At 43.4% G+C, this 26,968-nt stretch overlaps 1 protein-coding gene across 1 annotated transcript; it reads left to right on the top strand.

The window, feature by feature from the left end:
- Positions 1 to 1,498: 1,498 nt before the first annotated feature.
- LOC111596043 lies at positions 1,499 to 21,526 on the top strand. Its single transcript, XM_023310079.2, has 6 exons — positions 1,499 to 4,027; positions 9,666 to 10,907; positions 17,401 to 17,575; positions 19,605 to 19,611; positions 19,674 to 20,168; positions 20,776 to 21,526. Exons 1-6 carry the CDS (start codon positions 1,781 to 1,783, stop codon positions 20,957 to 20,959), a joined length of 4,350 nt encoding a protein of 1,449 aa, XP_023165847.2. The 5' UTR covers positions 1,499 to 1,780; the 3' UTR covers positions 20,960 to 21,526.
- The last annotated feature ends 5,442 nt before the right edge of the window (positions 21,527 to 26,968 follow it).

The following is a 26,968-nucleotide window of genomic DNA, read 5'->3' as shown; positions in this document are numbered from 1 at the left end:
ACTCGAACTCGAACTCGAACTCAGTGTTTTCAATAGAATTTACTCTCAAGGTTTTCTGGATAAACTCAAGGGTAATCCCAAGAGGGAATTCTGTTTTAAATTGAAACGATATACAACGATATATTATAAGAAATCGTATATACGAAAATATTGATGCTTCTATATGGTAGATATATAAGAAGTAGAAGAAGTAGTTCGAATTCGATATAAGATTTTGTTTACAGCTGTCACGTTTCCAAAAGATATTCGAAGATAACAGAACTTTTGCTGATCGAGAACAAATAAATATAAGAAAAATATGAAAAAATATATATTTATTCGTTTCTTCTGCCTCAGTAAACTTCAAACTACCCTCTTGCATGGGCCATGCCTCTATAAGGTAGCTGATAAGAGCCGTCAAAGGACGTCCGTCATATGACATTGTGTAACACTGATTTTCAGTGTGCAGCAGTTGTTGAGTTGGCGTCGACTGATCAAACGTTTTATAACAGGTAGTCGACATTCCGAAGGCCAAGAACAGCGGCACCTGCGAGAGAATCCAGCAACTACTTACGCAACAGCAGCAGCAGCAGCAGCAGCAGCAGCAGTTAACCAGTTTCTCAGTTTCTCAGTTGCTCAGTTTCTCAGTTGCTCAGTTTGTGAGCCTCGCCTGTTTATGTAAAAGGGTCGCTGCGCTGTTGCGCACTGTCGGGGCATTTAATTTGAGTGACGCCTCGAAAGGCCCCTGACCGAGGGACCCGTTGGCCAAGCCATTGGGGGCGACATCTCGACATGCTTTGCTGCCGCCGCTCTGACTCATCGCGCTGCCTTCGCAACCAACTTAAGCAGTCTCGAGAAGCAGTTGCTCATACTTAATCTCTTAACACTTATGTGGGCAATTCGACTCGCATTAGAATTTGCCGTTGTGACCTCATGACAAACTTAGCCTTTTAACTTGTAGTTAAAGCAGCTGTAAATTAATTAACAAGAACGCCACAGTTCTTATTGATTCTCTTGATAGCCCAGGGATTTTTTTATATTTCTATTCTGCTTTCTTTTGTTATATTTTGTTTTGTTAGTTTCGTTATTATGTACCTTAGCTTATGACAGATATATTATGAGCAATTGACATTATCTTTATAATACATTTTGTTTAAACAATTGAATGATAACACACAATGTGTGTGCTTCGGGATCGCTTGAACTCTCTGTGACGGCTTAAGGGTTAAATGTTGAGAGCCAAAGTCAGAAATGTAAAGCAGCGGCAGCGAGAATAACAGCTACACATGTACATATACGTATGCGTATTCATGCATGTATATGTGTGTCTGCCTGCATGTAAGTGCTGAGTGCAGCGTCACTATAACATGATCGCTGTCTCTGTCTGCGTGTGAGTGCGAGTGTGCGGGAGGAAGGGGTTGCACAGATAATAGCGCGTGCGCGCATGTGTGTGTCTGTATAGAAGCGAGAGCAATTGAGAGAGCGAGCGACTATTTGACAGTTTGACTCGCATCAATTAAAAGCGCATAACAGATAAAATGAAATGAAATGAAAACCGTTTTTTTTATTCTTGTTTTCTGTATTTTTCGTGCCTTTGATTCTGTCGACGCTGTTTAAAACATAAAAAAGAACGTTATAATAAATGATGATGCAGCAATATAATGATAATAATAACAAACATTGCGATAAACGCGCGTGATAGTGAATGAGAACAAAATAAAACGATAGAGAGTGGAACAGAGAGTGAGAGAGAGAGAGAGAGAGAGAGTGTGTGTGGTAACGAATTAAAAAAGCAAAAGAAATGCCGCAACAAGTGGAAATGAAAAGCAGCAAGCGAAACAGCAGCGAAATCAGCGACAACAATAATAAACAGCACATTTCCAATCAGAACGAGGCGACACAGTCGCAGCTGCGCAGCAAGCGCAGTCGCCAGCTGCAGCCACAGCAGCATATCTATGAGAATCTGCCAGCGTCTGCGACGTCGCAGCAGCTGCGCAAATACTTTCGCCGCGAGGTGATCTACGAAAATCTGTGCCACGGCTGCGGCTATGGCGTCTTTGCAGCTCAAGGTCACTATTGTCACTTCTGCCAGTGCATTGTTAGCGGCAGCGTCGTCGCTGCGCTGCAGCACCAGCAGCAACAACCGCAGCCGGCGTCTGAGTCGAGCAGCAACGAATGCAATATTTATGAGAACATTTGCGAGCTCTGCCGAGGTATCTACAGCGACAGCGAGCAATGCGAGTGTGCAAGGAGTGCCACGCCCACAGCCGCAGCTATAGCTGAAAATGTGGCGCTGTTGCCGCCGCAGCCACCGCCAGCAGCGTCAACTGCCGCCAAGTCTGGCAAATCACGCACTCTGCTGGGCTACTCCAAGTCCAGCGCAGCGACGTTGACGCGTCTCTTCGGCTCGCTGAAGCAGCTGAATCGCTCCGGCTCGCTGCAGCGACGCCTTTTTCAGAGGGAGGTGGGCACCGGAAAGGCCGGCGGCGGCTCGTTGGAAATCATTCACAATGTGGACGAAGTGTTTCGCACGCAGGAGACGTTCGATATGCAGCGCATCTGCGAGCTGAAGCGTCAGCTGCAGTGCAGTCGCAGCGATCAGCACATCTATGGCAGACTGCGCGGCGAGCGCGAGCCTGAAACGGAGCCGAAGCAGGAGCCGCAGCCGAAGCCGGAGCCGGAGCCGGAACCGGAGCGAGCGATACAGCCAGAGGCCGAGAGCGCAGCAGAGTTGACGCGCAAAAAACCGCGCATATCGCGCATGCGGCTGCTACGCCAAGATGAACAGCAGCCAAACTGCCAGGCAGCAGCGTCGACGTCAGCAACAGCAACGTCACCTCTATTTTTGAATGAAAGCATTTGCCAGTGGATGCACGCGCTGCGACGCGAGCTGCACAGCTACGAGGATGCAAACGGCGGCGTTGGCTGCCAGCAGCCCAAAAGCGTGCCGCCGGCGTATGAGAGGGAGCGAGAGCGGGAACGTGAGCGAGAACAAGTGGCTGAAGCTGTAACGCTGCGCCGCATCGAAGCAGCGGCAGCAGCAGAGGCAGAGCCTGCTGCGCAGCAGCGTTTGGTGAACGACTTTAAGCGCAAGCTGCTGGCCAAACCGTATTTCCAATTAGATGCTCAATTGGAAACCCAATTAGCGCAACGTGTTGAGCCGCATGACGATGCGCAGCTAGACGATCGACGTCGACGTCGCTGCGGCATCAATGAACGGCACGATGCGGCCTTTGTTAGTGAATTTCTCAGCGGCTTGGCGGTCAGTGAGAGCGAAAAGCCAGCGACAGAGCTCGAATTAACTGTTAACACACAGCCAGCATGCGCAGCAACAGCAGCGGCTGCGGCAGCGCTGCTTGCTGGACGTGTGTCGCTGCCTCAGCTGTGGCAGACAACTGCGCTTGCGGCCAGCTTGCATCGGAGCGTCATTTGCTACTTCGGCTATGACAAATTGCTGAGCGCCTTTTTGCAGCGTCGACAGCGACTGCGCAGCGACAGCATTGAGCGCTGGCTGCGTCGATATCGGGGCTACTGTGAGAGCGACAACAACAATAAAGCTGAGCGTGAGTCAGCGACGCGGCACCAGCAGCAGCAAAAGCAACGGCGTCGGCAGCGGCGACGCCTATTGGGGCCGCCGACATTGGAGCTGCCAGTTGTGTTAGCGACGCCACCGAGTGACGACGTTGCTGCGGTCACATGGCATGTCGGCAGCATTAGCAATACTATAGAACAGAACGGGCGAGAGAGCGTCAGCGCGATCGTGAGCGTAAACGTGTGTAAGAGCGAGCAACAGACGCGATCGGTGTGCGCCAACGACGACGACGGCGTCGTTGTCGGCAGCGTTAGTAGCAGCGTGCTGATGGCGGCACCCAAGCAGAGCGCCGTAACAGAGCGCTCCAGCAGCGACGACAGTGAAAACAATAGCAGTAATAATAGCAACAACAACAGCAGCAATAGCGACAATAATAATAAGGAGCGTGACAATGTTAACCAGCAGCAACAACAGCAACAAAAACAACAACAACAACAACAACAAACAATAACACAGGTCAATAGCCATTCCAAGCAAACAGATTTACAACAAATTACAAATTATAAAAATAAATTAAAATAACGAACAACAACAATTTGGGCTCACTGCCAGCTGCAATTGAGGCGTAAATTAATAAAGAAATACAACGGTAGTTGCGCTAAGTGAGCGAGACAGAGACAGCTAGATAGCTAGAGGGCACAGAGCACAGAGAGTGAGCAGAGTGAACAATGTGAGAGCGCAAAGTGAGCGAGTAGCGGCAGCGGAGCTGCAAAATGTGTAGCAAAAAGGAACAACAAAAGAGAAAAACAGAAAAAAACAACAAAAATTTTATTTTTTTTTTTTTTTTTATTTTAGCATTTCAAAGGGTATTTATAATTGTTCTGAAATAAGCTGCAATTTGAATTGGAAGGTTAATAATAAATAGGGCAATATATTATATATATATATATATTTATGTAATATGTATTAATCAGATTAAGCAAAACTCAAAGCTCGCTAATTATAGAAAATACTTATATACCATATATAAATGAAGTATGGAAATATGTATAACATATGTAGGTAGTGATCGAGCTTAATAATACTCTTAAAGATTTTTTTTTTTTTTTTTTTTTTTTTTTTTTTTTTTTTTTTTTTCTTTATTTTGTTGCAGCTTATTGTCTTAGACTCTATAGCGCATTTAGCTCTAAACCTTAACTAATGGGAGGGCAGATATGCCAATTATTCTGCACTTGTAGCTACTATCTTAATTAGTTCTTATATTGTCTAGAGGATGCAATCTCTTCAGTCTTCGCCTATTGTTGTTTATAGCCAGGTTGCTTGCGAGATGGTTAGGATGCGCTGCAAGTCTGTCCGCGTATCTTGAACTGTGTCGCCCAATGAGTTCAGCAACTGTGGGAATTGCTAAATCCCTATGTAAGACTGAGTTTCTTACAAACCAGCTGGCTCCAGTCCATCTGCGTAGTGCTTTATTCTGCAGGGTCTGAATTTTGTTCCTTGTAGTCTTCGCCGAGGAGCCCCATAGAGAGATACCATATACGAAGGTTGGGACAACTATTGCCTTGTAGATGGCGGCCTTGCTGCTGTAAGACAACTTGCTTGAAGCTCTCAGCATCCAGTCGAGGGTTTTTAGCTTGCTTTTGCATTTTGAGGTTACTTGACTTATGTGCGCTTTAAAAGTCAGCCTTCTGTCAAGAGTGATACCAAGGTACTTTACTTTTGAGGCTTTGGGAATAGTGGGCCCCAATGCAACGCTTGGGCAATCTCCTCTTCTAGTGGCGAAGGTAGTATGTACAGACTTTTGTGCATTAATGGTGATACACCACCGTTTTGCCCAGCGTCCGAAAGAGTCCAGATATTTTTGTAGTGAGTCTGAAGCTTCTTGCGCAGATACGTGACGTGATAAGATGGCGGTGTCATCTGCATAGGTCGCTATGAGTACTGCATCTGTACTTCCTATATTTGGCTCGGGAGTTGGCATATCTCCTGTGAATAAAGTATAAAGTGTTGGGCCTAGAACACTACCCTGTGGTACTCCAGCCATAATTGGTCTAGTCAAGGATACTGCTTGCCCCCTTGACACTTGGAAGGTTCTTCCAATAAGGTATGAGGATAGCAACGCGAAAAATGGGGCTGGAAGGGTGGTCCTCACTTTCTGCAGCAGTCCCAGGTGCCAAACTCGATCAAACGCCTGTTTGATGTCTAAAAAGACGGCAGAGCAGTACATCTTTTCTTCAAAGGCTCCAAGGATATGGTGCACAACTCTGTGAACCTGTTCCGGTGTTCCATGCTGTCTCCTGAAGCCAAACTGATGGTTTGGAATGGCCTCCTGGCGTCCCAGATGTGTCAGTACTCGTTCCAGAAATATTCTTTCGAATATTTTGGAGAGTACTGGCAACAGGCTAATTGGTCTGTACGACTCAATTTCTCCCACGGGTTTGCCAGGCTTAGGAATCATCACAATCACGGCGCGCTTCCAGCAGGCTGGAAAGTGCCGGATGCGGAGCATGGCGTTGTACACCATAGTTATGTAGTCTATGGTGGAGTCAGGCAGTGCTCTAAGGACTCTGCCGTTTATTAGATCATATCCAGGGGATTTTTTTGCCTTCACTCTTCTGATGTGTTCAAGAACCTCTTCTTTTGTACATCCAGTTATCTGGTCTTCAGCTGGGAGGGGCGAGAGAACGATGTCTTCTGTTGCTTCGATTTCTGAGGCCTCTGCGGTAATCACCGGCGTGAATTGGTCTTGAAGGTGGTTTGCAAAAGCCTCAGCTTGAGCTTCGTCACCAATGTGCCAGGAACCAGAAATGCTCCGAATGGGATGTCGACGTATTGGCTGCCGTTTGAGCTTTCTTGTAAATTTCCATAATTGAAACTCTGCGTCAGTGGGCGATTCAGCTCGTACCAGCGCATCGCTGATACACCTCTTTTGAAGCAGGGCGAGAGCAGCTTTAAGATGCCTCGTGGCTTCGTTGTACGTGGATTTGGCATCAGGCGTGCGTAATCTTAACCAGCGTCTCCTGGCCCATCTTTTGTGTATTAGTAGGTGTTGGGCCTCCAAGGTGAGGGGGATGTTGTACGGAGACTGTTGTCTTGTTTGGCAAGATGGTGGGGCGGCTTGGTGCGCAGCTTTGACTATTTCTTCCTGCAGTTTGTTTGCTGCGTAGTCCACGTCTTCAGGAGTGTTAAGTTCCATTTCTATGTGCAAAGAGTAATGGAGCTCGCGCCTAAAGACTCCTAAATCTGATCCTGCTGGCAGTAGTTGTTTCCTAATGGGCAAGGGCTGTGGCTGCGCGTGGATTGTGACTATTAGTGGCAGGTGGTCAGAGGATAGGTCCAAGGATTCTTCAATGGTCAATTGCCGGTCACAGATGCCTTTGTAGACAGCGAAGTCGATTGCCGAGGGCCTGTGTCCATTAATTGGGTAACGGGTGGGGGCTCCAGTCGCCAATATGCTGAATTGTAAGTTTTGAATCGCCTCAAATATGACTTCTCCGCGACGATTCGCACTATTGCTTCCCCAAAATGGGTGCCATCCATTCCAGTCGCCGCCGATGAGGGTCTTATTCAACCTTTGGCCTAGAACCTGTTCCATGTGATGATCACACAGACCAGTGTTTGGCGGAAGATAAATTGACGCAACTTCGATCGCTCCAATAGACGTAGGCAGGGTGATGGCTGAGACCTGCATTGTTGCGTTGCAAATTGACAGTAAAGGTGTATGCGGTATTGTTGCTCGTATGAGGATTGAGGATCCACCAAAGCAGTTTGCTCCTTCACCATGAGCCTGATAGTGTTCGTATCCGAAAATTTGTGTAGTGGGGCACTCATGAGTTTCTGTTATTAACATTATATCTATGTTTTCTTGTGAGAGAAACGCAGCCAGTTCCTGAGTCTTGTTTCTCAGGCCATTGGCGTTCCAGATACCCACACGTAAAGCCATTATTTGTAGGCAAGCTTGGTTATGATGGCCATTAAACTGTTTAGCATGGTTGCTTGTTGGGATTGTACTTCTCGCATCGCTTTGAGCTCGGCATTAATTGCGTCAAACTGACGTTGTTGTTGCTGAAGCATTTCAGTGAACAAAGTGTCACTTGTGGTATTCTTATTTGACGGTCCACCTCTAGCGGCCTGTGCGTAAGAAACACCACTAATAGGCGTTGCAAAGCTCGTGGCTTGGGTAATGCTCCGGGGCCTTGTAATTTCGGAAGCAGTACTCGGACCCGTAGACGGTGTTTGTGTGGGACTCCTTTTTTGTGCTGGGGATTGCAATTTGCGCAACCGCTTGTATACTTGGCAGCCCTTATAGTTGGCTGGGTGCTGTAACTCACAGTGCACACAAGTTGGTGCCTGGTCCTTTTCGCGGGTGCAGTCTTTGGATGCGTGTTTCCCGGCGCAACGCACACACCTGGGAGCTTTGTGGCAGTAGCGTTGTGTGTGTCCAAATTCTTGACAGCGATGGCATTGTGTCAGGTCGTTGTATCTTCTTGGCAGTTCCACTGTGCAGCGTTGCCTGCAGACAACTCGAATGTCCAAAATTTCTTTGTTGTTGGGGGCCTGAGCCACGTCAACAAAAAATATATTTAGCGGTGTTTTGTCCATACGGCTCAGTGGGTTGTGCACATTTGTAATTGTGTGGCCTTTGGTTTCCAATTCCTTTTTAATTAGTGTTGTATCAGTGCTGGAGTGAAGCCCTTTGAACACGACTCTATATGGTTTGTCCTCCTTAAGCTGGTAGCAGTGGAACTCCAATTCCAGCTTAGTAAAGTGGTCTATAACTCTGCGATAGTCCTCACTGCATTGGGTTAATACACCTATGTTATTCTTCTTTGGCTTAATTACGTATGATTTAGCATCAATTACTTTATCTATTATCTGTTGAAGTAGGGCCACAGACTTGATGTTTGGACACCATATGGGGGGCGGACGAGGTTTCGGTGTAGTTTGCTGGTCGGTCAATACTGGGGCTTCTGGAGCTACAGGTGATTCGCTGTAGTCTTCATCTTCTTCTACGAGCAGTGAAAATCGATTTTCTGATATTAATGCTGCATTGCTGGTGCTTGGTTCGTCGAAGATGAGCCTTTTCTTGATGGTTTTTGGTGAATTTGGCTGTTTACGTTTCGTGTTTTTGTTGTTAGTGATGCCTTGCACGGAGGCGATATCTATTTTTGAGTTTATTGGCATGATGGAGGCTTGCCTATTTGCCATCACAACGTTAAGCTGGGCTTGCATTTCTGCATTTACCTTTACAGCTGTAGCGCGGTCATTGACATTAGATGTCATCGCGGATTGTGCTTTTGAGTGCAGGCGCACTCGCGCCAAGCGACGAAATTTCGTAAATTACAATTAAAGCAATTGAGTTACGCGGAAGCAAGCGATAAGAAAACGCTGCGTGTGCGGTTTTTGTTGCTGTTGCGTTGAAGAATGCACCGCAAAGTTCTATTTTTAGAACTCTGCAGCAGTAGAGCTTAAGCGAAGGCTGTTCGAATTCACGTCTTTACAGGTCGAACGACTGATCGCGATTCACTCTTAAAGATTACGAGTCAATTAGCGATAACCAATTCGTTTTCCATATGCAAAATATGCAAATTACTTTTTACGATCGTCTTTTGTATGAATATAGAAAGAAAGAGGGAGGAGAGATAGAAAGAGAGAGAGAGAGCTTACGTGTGACAAATTGCAGTTAACGAGTAACGAGTGGAAGTAACGAATTTAATACAAAATAATTTATGATTGCATTTGAATTAATTTTAAAATATATACAAAAAGGGTTTAATGTAATAATTATTAGAGGCGAAGTTACCTGCAGACCTGAAATTCAATTAATATGTCTATTTATGAATATATTCTCCTTGGAGTTGGAGTGGGAAGTTAGTGGGAAATTCGACAGGAATTGAAATTGTAGAACTGCATAAGATCTAATTGGAGTGCAAAGTTTGAACTTAAACCGAATTGGAATAGTCGAATATTTATTTATATTTTGCTATTGAAGGAGCTCTTATTAGAATTCCAATTGGATGCTAAGCAAAAGCCAATTTGAAACAGTTGCACGCGTGAGTTCGAGTTGTTGCTGTTCCATAAATCGTTGTCTTTGGAATGCGATTGTGACAACAAAATGTGTGTTTTTTTGTTTTTTTTTTCTTACTAATTGTAGAATTGTGTGATAAAAGTGCGTCGACCGGCGCCTCAGGTGCCTGTGCGTAATCCCACGACGGCGCTTACTAAGACCCAAAATGAGAAAAGCAATAACAACAACAACAATAACAACAACAACAGCAGCAGCAGTAGCAGCGAAGCAGACACTGCGATTGATCAAGTGAAAAAGGAAGGAGCAGAGGCACAGGCAAAGGTAGAGTCAAAAGCAGAGGCAACAGCGGAGGCAGAGGTGGAGGTGAAGGTGGTGGCATCTGTAGAGCAGGAGGAGCTGGAAGAGGAGGAGGAATCCATTTATCAGACCATATGGCAGTTTAAAACCTTGGAGCCAGTGCCAGACGACAATGAAGAAGACTTTGAGATCATCGCAGCGAGCGATGCGACGGCCAGCGATGACGATGCAGACGCTGACTTTTACGCTGATGCCGAAACCGATGCTGACGTCTACGTCGACGCCGACGATGTTCAGGCTGAGGAATTGGCGCTGCAAGCAGCGGCAGCTTTTGCCGCCGGCGCACGTCACAGGCTGACTAAGCAAACGACGCCGGCGCCGCTGTCGCCGCTGCCATCGCCAACGGCGTCTATGGATCAAGGCGCCTGGGAGACGGATGACGAGTTTATGTTCGCCAAGGCGGATCAACAGCAGCACCAGCAGCAGCAGCAGCAAAGCGCTGAGACGCTTAGCGTGGGCAGCACGGTGACCAACAGCACAGCGACGCTCGGCTCTATCAGCAGCGCGGGCAGCAGCAGCGTTGACAGCGCTGCGACTGCGCCGCAGACACTGACGCATCCGCTGCTACGCAACATATGTATTTGCTACAGCCTCAAGGAGCCGCAGAAATATAGCGTTATCTTCTACGACTACGAACGGGCTCAAATCCATCGGCGATTCATGACACGCCAGCGATGCCCGCCGCCGCCGCCTGCGCCAGCGCCAGCGCCAGCGCCGCAGTTGACAGCGACGACGTCGCAGTCAATTGCGAATTTAACCAGCAACGATGACAGCGGCTGCAGCTGCGAAGCGGACACGGACGAACTGCAAGAACATATACCGCATCCACTGAAAGAGGATTGGGCTCTGGCCGTGCTCGCGGCGGCAGCGAGCAGCAAGCGCGGCGTCGCTGCTCGCGCCGGCCGCAAACTGCGCGTACGTTCCAGCGGTCGTCTGCTCATACCCACCTCAGTGCTGGCATGGCGCGAGCAGCTACAAGATGTCAACTACTGTGAGGATGAGGAGGATATGGTAAGTGTAAAGAGACAGCTGCCCCGCCCCTTCCCGTAGCCGCCCATTCCAGTGGCCGCTTTTCAATGGGAACTGCAATTGCATTGTTTTTCGCTGTGGCCTCATCAATTAAGCCCTGCAAATTGCCAGCGTTGTTCATGTGAGAGAATGACACAACTAGCGGGACAGAGACAACGAGAGAGCGGGAGAGAGAGATAGCGTGCGTGCGTATATGTGTGTGTATATGTAACGGTTGTTTCGATTGTTTGTTTGCTTTGAGTTTGCGCCGTTTGCTATGGCACGTCTCTGCCGCAGGCCTCGGGTACTTTACAGTTTTGGCGTTTGCATAAAACTTTGCAAACAGCGGCGAATGCCAAAAGGGGTGCAAATGCATTTCAAATACTCTCCATGTTTTTTTATGTACTTTTTTTTGCATCTATAATCGACTATTAGATTAACTACTTAAATGATTAAATTGTCTGGTGCGCACAATAAAATATCAATTTTTGTATTATCTATATCTGCATCTATGCATTATACCATATATAAATATAATATAGCCGAGCGTATATATATATATATATATATATGAGCACGCTCGAGCAGAGAAAACTTGATAATTATTCTAATTACTCTAATTTATTTGACATTCAGTGAAATGTTTCAGACCAGTTTGTTTTTCATATAAAAAATACTCAAGCTTAATTAAATCCTATTAGAACTCTAATTGGAATTTGAGCAAAAGTTGCACTTGAAACAATTAGAAATGGATGGAAATCTCTTCTAATATAAGTGTTTCATAAATTTAGCTGAATATATATTAGTAAAATATTTATTAATTAAAATATAAATAAAACAATATTTTATTAGTTAATATATAAATAAAATATTATTGGTAAGAATTAAGTTTCGATATTTCTCTAGTTAGTGTATTCTGTGCGTCGACTTCAAATGTTCTGGACGTGCTTCGTATAGTCGTAATTTTTATTGCGCTTTGTTTATAACACATGTTGTTGTTGTTGCTGTTGCTGCTGTTGTTTTTCATTTTATTCTCTTTTGCATAATGTATTTTTATTATTTATTTGCCTCTCACGTTTTGATGTTGTTTTTGTTGTAAATACTTGTTGTTGTTGTTGTTGCTTTGATTATTTCCCTTTTTGCATTTGTTGCATTTGCCGCTGCATGAGAAATTCTATGGAATTTGCTTTTTGGGCAGCTTGCCTCGGTAGGGAACCCCCTCCCAAAAAGTTGATTCACTTATTGTTACGGCCCCGCAGTTCGCCCAAAAACCCCATGCTCCTCACCGCCCCGCCCCATTCTGTATGCCCACAGAGAGACAATTATTTTTGCATGCAAACAAGTCGGCAAAGTCAGATTTTTTTTCTGTTTGCCATCAGCTTTTTGGGGAACCGGTTTCTGATTTTAATGCTGTCGTTAATTTCCTGAGCCCCCGCTCTGCCCCTCCTCTGGCACCCTACCGCCCCTTGCTGGCAGGGGGCCTCGTCATCATCGTCGCGCAGCATTTATCAGCATTTAATTGGTTAATCATTAGTCAAATATTTTTGTAAGCTCGCCCGGGTTCGCGTTTCGAGTTCGAGCTCGAGTGGAGCTATCTGAGTTCTGCTCACCTTTTTACATAATTATAGGTGGGCCAAGTCAACGGCTGAGCGCCTTCTTTTTCCCTCATTTTCTAAATTTGTTTTTATCGCGCAGTTGTGTAAAAAAAAAAAATAAACGGGGCTTGGGCTTCATACACAAATAAAGGGCCGGATATTACGAGCAGCATTTGGAGAATTGTTACGAAAAAAAAATAAAAAAAAAATTTAAAAATTACTTATCGCATATTGTTGCATGAAAGTTCGCCTTTTTTTATGGCAAAGCAAATGTCACGTAGCCAAACTTGGGACAGCTCTTTATGGCAAATGATTTCTGCTCATGTCTCAAATGTAGCTAAAAATATCTTTCTGAATTATATATATATATATATATATATAGATTAGGAGAGTTATCTAGAATTTGGTCACGCTACAGGAAGATATATATATATAAATATATAATTTGCTTTTGCTATGTATATAACATATATTATACAAATTATAATGCCTATGCAAATTGCTAATGATTTAATTTAAAGCAAAGAAAAAATCTCTAAAGCTGCCAGGAAATGCTTTGGCAATGTGATGATCGAAACTAGGTTGACAAGGGAACTGGAGTCTATTGTCGCGAGCATGCGATGTATTACAAATGTATTTATAGCATTTCAAGTCCATAAGCCCAATTTATAGACTAAGTCACAGGCAGTGCTGCTGCTGCTGCTGCTGCTGCTGATAGTGTTGACCATGACAACGTTAGCTGCGAATGCTCGCTTTGAATGTTGGAATGTGTTTTGAGGGCATCTTGTTGTATGCAAACATTCATATGGGATATAGCTGAGGTTAGTGCAGAATATCATTGAGCCGAACGGATGTTTGGCTATTGTAGCATTGACTTTGCCTACGCAATGTTAAGTCAACAGCGTGCTCGACACTTGGCAACACAAGTGTGAATTTGTGTCTTATAGACAGTCTCTGGGCTTGTTTCGAATTGACTGCTGGCGCGCTCCATGGACAGAGCGTCCGTGAGACAGCGCATAGGGGTCCGGCGGGGCACCACCAGCATTACCTGTGTAGCCATCGACATAGTGCAAACAACTCTTCAACAATCTGTGAGCAGTCAAAACACAATTCGAATGGGTCAAATACGCCGCCTTTGTTTGGTTTATTTCGGTTTTGTTTTTGCTTGTGAAGCATTGAAAGAGAGATATCTGAATGCGGTAACATTGGCAGATACAGATACGAAAAAGATACATAGATACATAGATACATAGATACATAGATACATAGATACATAGATACATAGATACATAGATACATAGATACATAGATACATAGATACATAGATACATAGATACATAGATACATAGATACATAGATACATAGATACATAGATACATAGATACATAGATACATAGATACTAGATACATAGATACATAGATACATAGATAATACATAGATACATAGATACATAGATACATAGATACATAGATACATAGATACATAGATACATAGATACATAGATACATAGATACATAGATACATAGATACATAGATACATAGATACATAGATACATAGATACATAGATACATAGATACATAGATACATAGATACATAGATACATAGATACATAGATACATAGATACATAGATACATAGATACATAGATACATAGATACATAGATACATAGATACATAGATACATAGATACATAGATACATAGATACATAGATACATAGATACATAGATACATAGATACATAGATACATAGATACATAGATACATAGATACATAGATACATAGATACATAGATACATAGATACATAGATACATAGATACATAGATACATAGATACATAGATTCATAGATACATAGATACATAGATACATTTATAGGGATACAGATACAGATACAGATACAGATACAGATACAGATATAGATATAGATACAGATACAGATACAGATACAGATACAGATACAGATACAGATACATTTACAGATACAAATACAGATTCATGCTGTGCTACTTAGAGATACAGGTAAACAAGTGCTGCCGCATGTCGAGGTAGTATCAATTAAAATTTTAAAAAATTATATGAACAAATAAAAGTGGAATGAATAAAATCAACAAAGGAAAAGCAAAATAAATAAATAAAATAAAAACATATTAAACAACAAAGGCAGACGGAGGCTCGGTGCAAAGTCGCTCGTGTAGCGCATATAAAAAATCTATTTTAGTTTCGGCACAGCAACAGTAACAGCAACAGCTACAGATACAGATACGAATTCAGATACAGATACAGATACAGATACAAGTGCAGCTACATACACATTTGTGAGAGTATGCAAATTGGCCAACTGATGGCCAGCAATGGCAACAACTAATGCGACGCATATTCTAAACATGCCCAAAACCGTGCTCAGCGACTGCTGCCACGCTAATTGCAACAACAACGCCAACAGCAGCAACAACAAAATGTCTAACAACAAATTAAATAACAACAACAGCAGCAGCAGCAGCAACAACTACGCAATATTTGCCTTTTTGTTTATGCCCAAACAAACAAAAGCAACAATAACAAATTAAGCTAAATAAAATTAGAGTTTAATCTAGCGCTCTTTATACCCTGTACGCTGGAAATATGTGAGTTGGGGTATCTCCATATATCATATATCGTTATATAGCGAATACATGAGACTTTATCGGCGCTCTGAATTTAGCAGCTGGCCTAAATGAAGACTAGGCCAAGAGACCTTTTAATTTTGGGTTGGGCTTGTAGCGCTTCTGCATTGATTTTAAGATTTGGGAACTCGCAATGTTTTCTATATGCTCATATTGTGTTTGGCTGCTGGGTAACTCTGAGTTGATCATGCCCGACTCGTGCTCTTTTCTCTGTTGTCTTCGAATTTGCAAAGGTAAATAGCAAAGCTTGTATGAGATATCCTTAACTCAAACATTATATTTGGCTTATGATATGGAACTCAGATTTGTGATATTCATATTAAAATTTGGATTATATTTATAATGATAACGGTTTATATATATAACTCTATACCTGAAGTATAGTTGAAGCTGTTCTTGTATGTGAATTATGGTTAAGGAAGGGCTTTGAATATTGAGCTTTATAGAACTGTAAACGCCTCTATAAGCATATACTTGGAGTCTTCTCTCAGTGAATCATTCTGGAAGCTGTTTCAATTAGATTCAGCTACTCGCAAGTCATATTATCAGGTAGATTGTATAATGATATAAGTAGATATTTCTATATATTTAGCTATACTCTTTATACTTGAAGTTCTGGTATCTGCAGTATGGTATATCGAATGCTCTACTTTAAACATAAACCCTTCTATATATAAATATATATATATTCCTTAACATTAAGTGGCGTCGTCTCTCAGTTACTCAATCTTGCAGCTTTTCCAATTGGACTCAGCGACCCACAACAGCTGTGGAAATCATAAAAGTTGGGTTATATTTATAATGATAAAAGTCCATATCTAGCTGTATGCTTTTTACACTTGGAGCTCTAGTATCTGAAGTATGGTATATCGAATGCTCTACTTTAAACACATCCACAATTTTGATACTTCACAGAGCTGAGTCACACGCACAGAGATAATAAAATGTCTTAATGGGTATTTAAACTGTGACACGCCCTCCGTCATGTTTATTGTTATTGATATCTGGTTTGGGAGTTGGTGTGCTGCTTGCCTTTAGGCTCTTATCAGGCGCTGTAGTTTTGGTACTGCTTCAGGTGCAGGCAGCAAGCGCACTTTCCAGGGTATTGCTCGGTATTTTTTGTTTCTTTTATGTTTTCGACTGATTCGTGACAGTTGCGGCATGAAAATTATTTACATTTGCTTGCGGAACAGCAGCTGTTTGGCCGAGTTCCTGGAATGCGAAATTTATGGCTCGCCTAGCTAGACCAGGCTGTATATATGCCACACACACACACACACATAGAGATCTATATATGTTGCATGGCTGGCACAGACGCCATAGCGCCTGGGACGTGTAACTTAAGCTGGCAGCGCGTGTTTACAGCTGCTATCCTATAGGTTGAGTTTCTAGACAACTGGCCCGGACTGTGTTGGCTGCTCGCTCGCTTTTCTGTTTATGTGTGGCCGAGCTGAAAGAAAATATCTGAATTGTGGCACACGCACATAGGTGTGTGTGTGTGGCAGGAAAGCGCACATAATACTCTAGGCCAGGCACAGCCGATAGTACGTCAGATGGACGGCGATGGAACGACAGTAACGGAACAGCGCGGCGATAGATACGATACGACGATAAATACAAACAAGAATCGAGCAATACTTCTTTCCACTTGAACATTTCGTTATCTTGGGGCGCATTAACCGTTCGCATTTGGCATTGCACGCGTCGCTGTGCTTTGCTTTGCTTGCTTTTCCAGCAAATCGAATTCAATTTCTTATCAATTTTGTGTTTCACTTTGTTGTTGTTTGTATATTTTTTTTTGTTCATTTTTAACTCATTTCTTGTTCTGGTTGCTCTTTGTTTTTTCGTTTTTCGTTTTTCGTTTTCGTGCTCCGGGGCGGGTGAGTGCAGCAGCAGCAGCAGCAGATAACAGATGTCGGGGAAGGGCAAAGCCAAACGTAGACTTACAACGGTGAGGCGAAGCCAAGTGCGAAAGACAAAAGTGCGAAAACAGTAAAACTAGAAAAACAAAATCAGGGAAATCGCCGCATCGACATCAGCACGAAAAGCTGCAATTAATTTGCAGCCGTTGCTTCAAAATTGTATCTCAATCTGAATCTGATTCTGAATCTGAATCTGACCCCTGCATGCAGCCCGCTTACCCCATAGCCGTAATCTCAGAGTTATTGCAGCTCTTGCGTTCGCTCATCAGCTCGATATTTATGCGCGTGCTGCGTGTCTTGTCTGCTTGCTCCACAGATTGTGCCAGTGAGTGATATTCTGCGCGCCCAGCAAATCCAAGAGGATAACGAGGTGCAGCAGACGCAGCAGTCGACCATCTTGCAGCGCTTCAAGAGCGCCTCCATTGCCAACCTCGATGACCTGCCCGGCGAGGAAGACAAGAAGTCGATTCGGAATCGCATGCGTATGAAATGTAAGTGTTCAAATTCGAATTCGATTAAGTATACGCCCTGGTGAGTCCCCGGGGGGACTACTCACAAATCTATGTTGCCTAGTTATGAGGTAAGGGAAGAAGGATAGGGACAGGTGGGAGAGAGAGAGTGCGACTCAGGGGTATTGATTGAGAATTTGAAATGATTAGAGACAGTGTGAAAGCGAGAAAGAGGGAGGGAGAATGTGGGATAGTGAGAGATAGATAAAGAGAGATGGAGATGGAGATAATATGAGAGAGCGAGTTATTGAAGAGAGAGAGGAAGTGCGCGAATAGGAGAAGGGGAAAGAGATGAAGAGAGAATACTTTAGAGACGGGATGAGAGAGACTGAGCGAGTGTAATAGGGAGAATGAGAGAGAATAAGCAATAAAAATAGAGAATGAAAGAGAATTAAATAAAGAGTGATGTAATGAGAGATGGTGGGAGAGATCTAGTAAAATGATGAATGACACAAATAGATAGAATAAAAAGTAAAGAAAAATATAGAGAAAAGGAAAAAGAGAGCGAGAGGAACAGAGAGATAGAGAGTCAAAGATTAATATCTCTTCTTTACCCTTATATAAAGATAAAGAAAGCGAGGAAAGATCATAGGGTGAGTTAGAGAGAGTGAGAGAGAGAGAGCTAGAGAGAGCTAGAAAGAGAGGGAGAGAGCTAGAGAGAGACAGAGAGAGAGAGAGAACTGGAGAGAGAGAGAGAGAGAGAGAGAGAGAGAGAGAGAGTTGGAGAGAGTTGGGGAGAGTTGGAGAGAGTTGGGGAGTGTTGGAGAGAGGTCTGGAGAGAGAGCTGGAGAGAGATCTGGAGAGAGAGCCGGAGAGAGAGCTGAAGAGAGTAGCTAGAGAGAGAGCTGAAGAGAGTAGCTAGAGACAGTTGGATGGCGCAACAGAATTCATGATGCGATTTTCTGAATACGCATCGACTCAACTGGAATTCCTGCTCTAAGATCCGGTTTGATAAGATATCAGTGCATGGGCTGGGAATCGCTTGAGGCAGGGAATGGCAACTGCGTGCCTCGCGCAAGTCCGATCCAAGAATGAGTGCAACTGAGCTGTTTACTAAAGTGGGCCAAGCTTGTGATAAATTTGAAAACCGAGTGAGAAATTCGTTTCTAATTAAATTAGTCTCAGCCTAAGCTCTGCCCCAGTGGCCTGTGGTACGCTATGTGGCTGGGCGCCCCGATGTCTACACAGAGTCGAGCTTGTGTGTCTTGACCAAACTGGTGGAGACCAGCCTCGCAGCTTGGCCTTAAAAGGTGGCACACGCGCCCACACAGAGACGCACAGACACACGCCCACATGCACAGATATATGATAGAGGCAGAGAGCTATGAATGGATTTGGAATTTGGAAATGCGAATTCGAATCGTGGAATGCGGTTTCAATTGTAAAGAGAGTGGACAGGTTTCTCTCGCTCTCAATTGCTCTCTTGCCAGCGCGCGCTCTCTCTCTCTCTCTCTCTCTCTTTCATTTTTAGTTAATAAAAGTCTCGGGGATTTCACTTTTTGTCTGACTGCGCGCGAGCGTCACAAATGATTCACTGCGGGGAATCTTGGAAGGTGGGCATTGATTTAGCATACGTTAGTGTCGCCGTTGTTGCTGCTGTTGCTGTTGTTGTTGTTGTTGTTTTATTGTTATTGCATGGCGTAAGCTTTGCTATTCCAGTCAGCGGCTTTGCGCTGAGATTCCGCATGCAAAACGCCCGCATGCCCAAACAAAGCACATCGAATGCAAGCGCTAAATAATATGAGACTTCAAACGCAGTCGCATCGCAGGCCAGTTGAGGTTCAGGTAGCTAGCTGAGTTGTTGTTATAATAAGCGCTGTGGGTGGCCAGCCAGATGATTGATTGGGTGTGGGATAGCAAATCTAAATGCCGAGCCAATTCCATGGACAGACTCTTAGCGGAAAGTAGGCCAATCGTAAACGAGTTCCTTATGAGTTTAGCACTAATTCAAATGACATTCTTTGCCTTGCTTTCATGTATCGCTGATGTCTCGCGCCGCATTGCACGACAGTTCACATGTAAGTATCAGATATGCGTAGCTATTTATCCAGTTGACTGACTGAGCTCTTGGTAATTGCAGCAATCGATCGCCGAAGAGTGAAAAGAAATCGCGCTCGCGTCGCAGCCAGGTGAACAGCCTCTGTCTAGATGAGCAGTCCAAGTATCCGCTGTTCGCGGCACGGCTGAATGTGCTGGAGCTGAACATGTCGGATCATCCGTATGTGCCGCGCTTTGTCGTCGACGTTTGCGCTCACATCGAGCAGGACGACTGCATCAAACAGGACGGCCTGTATCGGGCCAGCGGCAACAAGCTGCTCGTCGACGAGCTGAAACGCAAGCTGACCCACTTGTACGATCCCCGCCTGCTGCAGACGGACGACATACACACGCTAACCAGCCTCCATAAGCAATTCTTTCGCGAGCTGCCAGCTCCGTTGATCACCCAAGAGGCGTACGATCGTCTGGGACGCTGCCTCACCGACGATGCGGCGATCGAGCTAATGCATTTGGCGTTCGATGAGATGCCCGAACCGAATCGCTCCACGCTGCGTTTTCTAATCAAACATTTGACCAAGTGAGTGACGCTAAATGTTGTTCAAAGCCCAGATATTATAGGCAGAAATGTTAGTTATACGAATCTATAATGGTAACATCATAACCTTAGTTGCTTGACCATTTGAAATAGTTTAGTTATTTGTTAGTTGCCAGAGCATGTCAGATGTAGCCGATAAGCATAAGTCTTATAAATATTATTATATAATTAATGGGTCTATCTGTAGAGCTGTGTCAACTTTAAGTTTAAGCTGGCATTGAAGCTGTCAAAGTGTTTAATAGACACTTAATAACATAAGACAAGTTTCTATGCTGTGAAGACAAGCAAAAGTCGGTGCTAGCCTTGCGCTTAAAGTCATAAAGTCTATAGTTAAAGCTAAGATTAAAGCTTATGTTAAGTAGAAATTCGAGCATTGGAAATCATTTTGTCATGACTCGTAGTTTTGCAATAAATATATTTATTTTTGGCTTGAGGTGCATGAACTTGTCGAACATTTTGCCATACAAACTGTGTTAAGCTAACAAGTGCCAAAGGCAGCTATTTTGTTTGTTGGGCTGTTGAACAAACTCTTGAATTAATTTTGGAAATTATTAACTTATGTTGTACAAATCTTTGCTTTCCATTGCAGCGTTGCGGCATTTAGCAGCGAGAACCGCATGCCTGCCTCCAATCTGGCCATTGTCTGGGGCCCCTGCTTGCTGGCTGCCAACAATATCAATTTCAACATAGGCCGCATGAATATGTTGGCCAAGGTGCTGATCGAGAACTACGAGCGCATTTTTCGTCCTGCGAACGAGCGACTTGTCTGCTAATTCTGCACATAAGTATTCGTTCACACACACATACACACAGACACCCACACATAAAGGAGCTGCAGAGAACAACGAGGGAAAACATCACAGTAGCTGTGCGCGCCTTTAATTAATACTAGAGGAACAACAATTGATCACAATTTTCCATCATTTATTGTAATAATTATTAATAATATTATTATTTTTACTTTTGTCTGGTTTTCCATGTTTGCTTGCAAGTGTCGGATTGAGTCGAATCCCATTTTGTGCTTATTTTTTTTTTAATGTTTATTTATTGTTAAACAAAGTGTTTGAGTGCAAACATTTCATGTAGTCGAATTGAGCAAACACACGCAAAATACTTACCAAAAAGACAGTAGACTAAGCTAAACTAGTAGTACAGTGAACGCTAACTATGGCTAATTATATAACAAGAACTCACACACACACACATATAGATATATATATGTATATGTGTTAAAGCTTCTATATATTTTTTTTTTATAAAATATGATTAATAAATTTGGTTTTGTGAATGTGACCAAATCGTAAGCAGCATACTCTAGGCATTATCTATGCATAATGTTCATTAGCGATATATCCAAATCTGTATCATAAATGTCGTGTTTTTTTTTTTTTTTTTTTGAGCCTGCGAATGAGTTAGATTTGTCTCTGATATATGATATAAGATTGAGATATATCTATATATACTTATACTTCAAATAACAGTAAGCATTGTGAATGGTCAGAATGTTTCATTTGTTTGATATCTTAATAAATCTGAAAAGTATTTCAAAAATAAACAAAATGAAGAGGGAGGGGTGCAGTAGTGTCATTTCTTCATTGTCATTTCAACACGATAAAACAATAAACAGCGGCAGGTGCATTCACTCTACCATCTGTTAGTAGTGTTGGAAACTGCAGCGATCAAACAGCTGTTCACCATACTCTGGTGAGTTGGGGGAATTTAGCAAAGACAACCACCTCATGTGTGGACCGAAGCTGCAGACAGTAGGGCAACCGTTGTTGCACACTACAGGCTCCACGCCTTGGTAAGAATGGAAGCCAGCATGTAGGGATGGATGCAGGCTGCTATGCGTTGCTCTCTGATCACTGACACAACAACAGATGGCGCTGCAGCGGCAGGCGCAGCAGAACAGCAAAACACTTCCCCACAGCTGAGAGTGAACCGCCAACGACGATGATGCTGTATGCTGTATGCTGTATGCTGTATGCTGTATGCTGTATGCTGTATGCTGTATGCTGTATGCTGTATGCTGTATGCTGTATGCTGTATGCTGTATGCTGTATGCTGTATGCTGTATGCTGTATGCTGTATGCTGTATGCTGTATGCTGTATGCTGTATGCTGTATGCTGTATGCTGTATGCTGTATGCTGTATGCTGTATGCTGTATGCTGTATGCTGTATGCTGTATGCTGTATGCTGTATGCTGTATGCTGTATGCTGTATGCTGTATGCTGTATGCTGTATGCTGTATGCTGTATGCTGTATGCTGTATGCTGTATGCTGTATGCTGTATGCTGTATGCTGTATGCTGTATGCTGTATGCTGTATGCTGTATGCTGTATGCTGTATGCTGTATGCTGTATGCTGTATGCTGTATGCTGTATGCTGTATGCTGTATGCTGTATGCTGTATGCTGTATGCTGTATGCTGTATGCTGTATGCTGTATGCTGTATGCTGTATGCTGTATGCTGTATGCTGTATGCTGTATGCTGTATGCTGTATGCTGTATGCTGTATGCTGTATGCTGTATGCTGTATTGCTGTATGCTGTATGCTGTATGCTGTATGCTGTATGCTGTATGCTGTATGCTGTATGCTGTATGCTGTATGCTGTATGCTGTATGCTGTATGCTGTATGCTGTATGCTGTATGCTGTATGCTGTATGCTGTATGCTGTATGCTGTATGCTGTATGCTGTATGCTGTATGCTGTATGGTATGCTGTATGCTGTATGCTGTATGCTGTATGCTGTATGCTGTATGCTGTATGCTGTATGCTGTATGCTGTATGCTGTATGCTGTATGCTGTATGCTGTATGCTGTATGCTGTATGCTGTATGCTGTATGCTGTATGCTGTATGCTGTATGCTGTATGCTGTATGCTGTATGCTGTATGCTGTATGCTGTAGCTGTATGCTGTATGCTGTATGCTGTATGCTGTATGCTGTATGCTGTATGCTGTATGCTGTATGCTGTATGCTGTATGCTGTATGCTGTATGCTGTATGCTGTATGCTGTATGCTGTATGCTGTATGCTGTATGCTGTATGCTGTATGCTGTATGCTGTATGCTGTATGCTGTATGCTGTATGCTGTATGCTGTATGCTGTATGCTGTATGCTGTATGCTGTATGCTGTATGCTGTATGCTGTATGCTGTATGCTGTATGCTATGCTGTATGCTGTATGCTGTATGCTGTATGCTGTATGCTGTATGCTGTATGCTGTATGCTGTATGCTGTATGCTGTATGCTGTATGCTGTATGCTGTATGCTGTATGCTGTATGCTGTATGCTGTATGCTGTATGTATTTCTCAATTAAATTATGAAATGATTGACAATTTCACTCAATTTTTGGACACTTTTTGTTTTGAATGCTATTTGTGGTCCATTTAATTGATATTGTAATGCAAATGGAAATGGAATATTGTTAGAGCAATGCCAGCAGAGCTTGAATTGAAGCGGATGTTGATTTTGGTACTAATAGTGCTCAGCTGTGAACGGCTTGGAGCTGAGCACTTGCCCTGCACTTGTGGGCGGTTGGGCGTTTCCGTCTGCGATATGTGCTTGGGTTCAATTTAATTTTTGGCTCTGTTTCTTTTTGCTTTGGCTTAGGAGTTGAGGCTGGGTAACCGCAAAATGCAATTTTGCCAAGCAAATCATACGTAAAGTTCTGTGAGCGACTCCAGGAGCGGCGGGCAGTGGTTAGCCAATGTAATCAGCCAAGCATGTGACGTGTTCTTTCAGCGAGGACCACACACACAGTTATATATATATATATATATATATATATATATATATATATATATATATATATATATATATATATATATATATATATATATATATATACGTATGATGGCGTCTCCTTGGCGCCGAAAACTTTTGCCGGCCAATCAGCTCAAGCCATGGCCAAAAGCCACAAAAACCAAAGACAGTTCCAATTCGCATTTGCGGGCATTTGGGCCAAAATCTCAAACAAAATTACAAATTATGCCGAGTCGAGAAAGTGGGCGTTGCGGCAAGTGTTGGGCAAATGAAAGGATCTCACACACACATGCAAACAGTTGTGGAAGTGGCACACACGCACGAGCGTGAGGCAAATGCAATTATGAGTCGCAAAATGACAGCAAAAACAGAGTTCGCATTTAATTGAGAATGGAAATTGAATAAACATTGGCAACTTGTAATCAAGTTAGTTGACGAAAAGCGGTTTAGTTGGGGCCCAGTTGGGGGCTAGTTGGCAGCTCCAGTGGGAGCCAGAGCCAAAGTCGATGCCACTCGGCTTATAATTAAATTGTTGCCAGCCACAAAGGCTTCTTAGCGTCTGTGCAACGGCCAAGGATTCTGTCTTCATTTTGCAACTGGCTTGCGGATTGGGCTTGGCAGCTTTTGGCTTTTGAATTTGACTTTGGGCTTACGTTCGAAGCTGCCAATTTGCCAGCCGCTTCATTTGCTGGCCATGTTCTCCATCTGTAGGCTGTGTGGCTGTGTGGCTGTGCGGCTGTGCTAGGCTGCCAATCAAATTGGCAAATATTGAACACTTTTGAAGTTGCAACTTGAGAGTTCTCCCTGCTAACATCAGATTTATAGCAGCTAAAGTCATTTATCTAGCACACAAACTGCTTACAGGGTATTGGCTAGTCGGTCACTTACTTCTCGCTGCTAATACCTATGCTTTTTCTGTGTTATTTTGTTCCGTTTTTGTTTTTCCTTCTTCTTTTTTGGCAACACTCAGCAAATAAATTTTGCGATTTCATTGCGGCCGAGCAGTTGACTGCAGAACAGAATAACTGAAGACCAGTCATTGGATGAGTGGAGCAGGATTACCACTTGCCCGACGAGCGGCCTGACCACTGAAACGTGCCTTAACTTATAAAATATGGCAAGTGCCAGCTGCCAATTGCAGTGGACCGCAATAGTAACAATTTGACTCTAGGCTGAAGCCAAAATACTCTACCTCTTACAGCTTTTCAGTCGTGTGCCTACAATTGTTATAAACAAATGAGAAATATATATTAAAAAAATGTGGAGAATACATATAAATTCTTATCGAATTGCATTATTCATAGGGAAACTATAGGTAATGATAATTGATCAGTGATCAGTGATCAGTGATCAGTGATAAAGCTAATGAAAATGCCAATGCTAAGCCTGATACTAATGCTAATAAAATGGATCAATGAGTAATGATTATGATAATGAGAATGCTTATGCTAATGCTAATACTAATGCTTATGCTAATGCTTATGAAATTGATTAGTGATCAGTGATCAGTGATCACGATTATGAGAATGCTTATGCTAATGCTAATGAAAGTGATTAGTGATAATGAGAATGCTTATGCTTATGCTAATGAAATTGATCAGTGATCAGTGAGCAATGATCATGATAATGAGAATGCCATTGCCTATGCTAAAGCTAATAACAATGCTAATGAAATTGATTAGTGATAAATGAAAATTATAAATAAAATGCCAATGCTAATGCTTATACCAATATTAAAATAAATTCTAAAACTAATGGTAATGTAACTTGGCCCTGTCTTCCGTGTTATAGCGTCTAGTTCCCACGCCGTCACAGACTCTTTTCAAGCATTTTTATCTCTCGCATTTGCTTCAGTATCTGAATTATATCAATAGAACTAAAAGAAAAGGAATACTTGAAATATTTAATAGAGTTTTTTATTTAGTCCAATATTTCATAAATATATAAAAATTCATATATATTTTATGCCTAGATAAATAAATATTTATATATAACTTAATTGCTGCCAATGCCTTGTCAGGACTGCTTTAGCCATTTTCAAGTCTCAGTTGCTGCGTTACAATTCATATGACATAGTAATGAGAACTTGAGCTTAAGAAACAAGAGAAGAACAGCGGCAGCAGCAGCAGCAGCAGCAGCAGCAGGCAGTGGCACTTGTTGTTGGCCAAGTGGTTGCCGTTTGGGTCTTGGAATTTGCCGGGGCTCAGCTGTCGGAGGGGGTTCAAGAGGCGCCACCTGTTGGCGAGAGTTGGGTTAGGCAGCAATGGCCGCAGCCAGCGCATCTTCTTCAAGCGTTCGCTTGCCACAGCCGCAGCAGCAGCAGCATGGCAAAAGCACTCGACATTAAGAAGCCGGCAATGCGTAATAACTGGGCGGTGCTAAAGCCGTAGTTGAGCCTGAGAGTTGGTTGACAGGACGCTGAGCTGGCAGCAGTCAAGGATGTGACAGCGCTGAGCCCATTTGACACAAGCATAATATAATAAAAACCGCAAACAAGTGATGTCTACCCGCCCAGAGCGCCCATTCAAGTGAATCAGGCTGAGGTAGCCCCCACATGGACTTCATGGCTGAGGTCCAAACGGACTTTGAAGTGATGTCGCCTGTCTGTCTCGCTGCGCCTAGGCCATGAGCTGGCCTGCGCTGGGGCTTGGGCGTTATCCTTTAGGCGTGATTAAGCCACAAGTGCGTGACATTTTAATGCGACATTTATGCCCAAGACAAGAGATTATTATTGAAAACGCGCCACTGCAGTCGCGTGAAACAGCAACAGCAACAGCAACAACGACTAAGAAAATAATAATAACAATGATAATAACATCAGCAAGGATAACAACGGCAGCCGAGCAGGCAGCATCGTCAGTTGCTTAACACCACAGCCTCTTGCAGCTTATTTATTTATTTTCTCATTTGACACCTAAGTGACACATTTTGTTCGACGCCCCCACCGGAGGCGTGGCCTGGCCAACAACAACCGAAAGCCGGCCCAAGCATGAACAGAAACGGCAGAGCGAAGGGG

The sequence above is a fragment of the Drosophila hydei genome, unplaced genomic scaffold, assembly GCF_003285905.1.
Source record: "Drosophila hydei strain 15085-1641.00,03,60 unplaced genomic scaffold, DhydRS2 tig00000232-arrow-arrow-pilon, whole genome shotgun sequence".
NCBI classification, from domain to species: domain Eukaryota; kingdom Metazoa; phylum Arthropoda; class Insecta; order Diptera; family Drosophilidae; genus Drosophila; species Drosophila hydei.
This window is presented reverse-complemented; position numbering and strand designations above follow the sequence as displayed.

What these genes read in the sequence shown, in the direction of transcription:
- LOC111596043 (XM_023310079.2), top strand. Translation starts at nt 1,781, where the DNA reads ATGCCGCAACAAGTGGAAATGAAAAGCAGCAAGCGAAACAGCAGCGAA. An exon ending in AACAACAAACAATAACACAG is followed by an intron (nt 4,028 to 9,665) that starts GTCAATAGCCAT and finishes TACTAATTGTAG; the next exon opens with AATTGTGTGATAAAAGTGCG. An exon ending in CTAATCAAACATTTGACCAA is followed by an intron (nt 20,169 to 20,775) that starts GTGAGTGACGCT and finishes TTTCCATTGCAG; the next exon opens with CGTTGCGGCATTTAGCAGCG.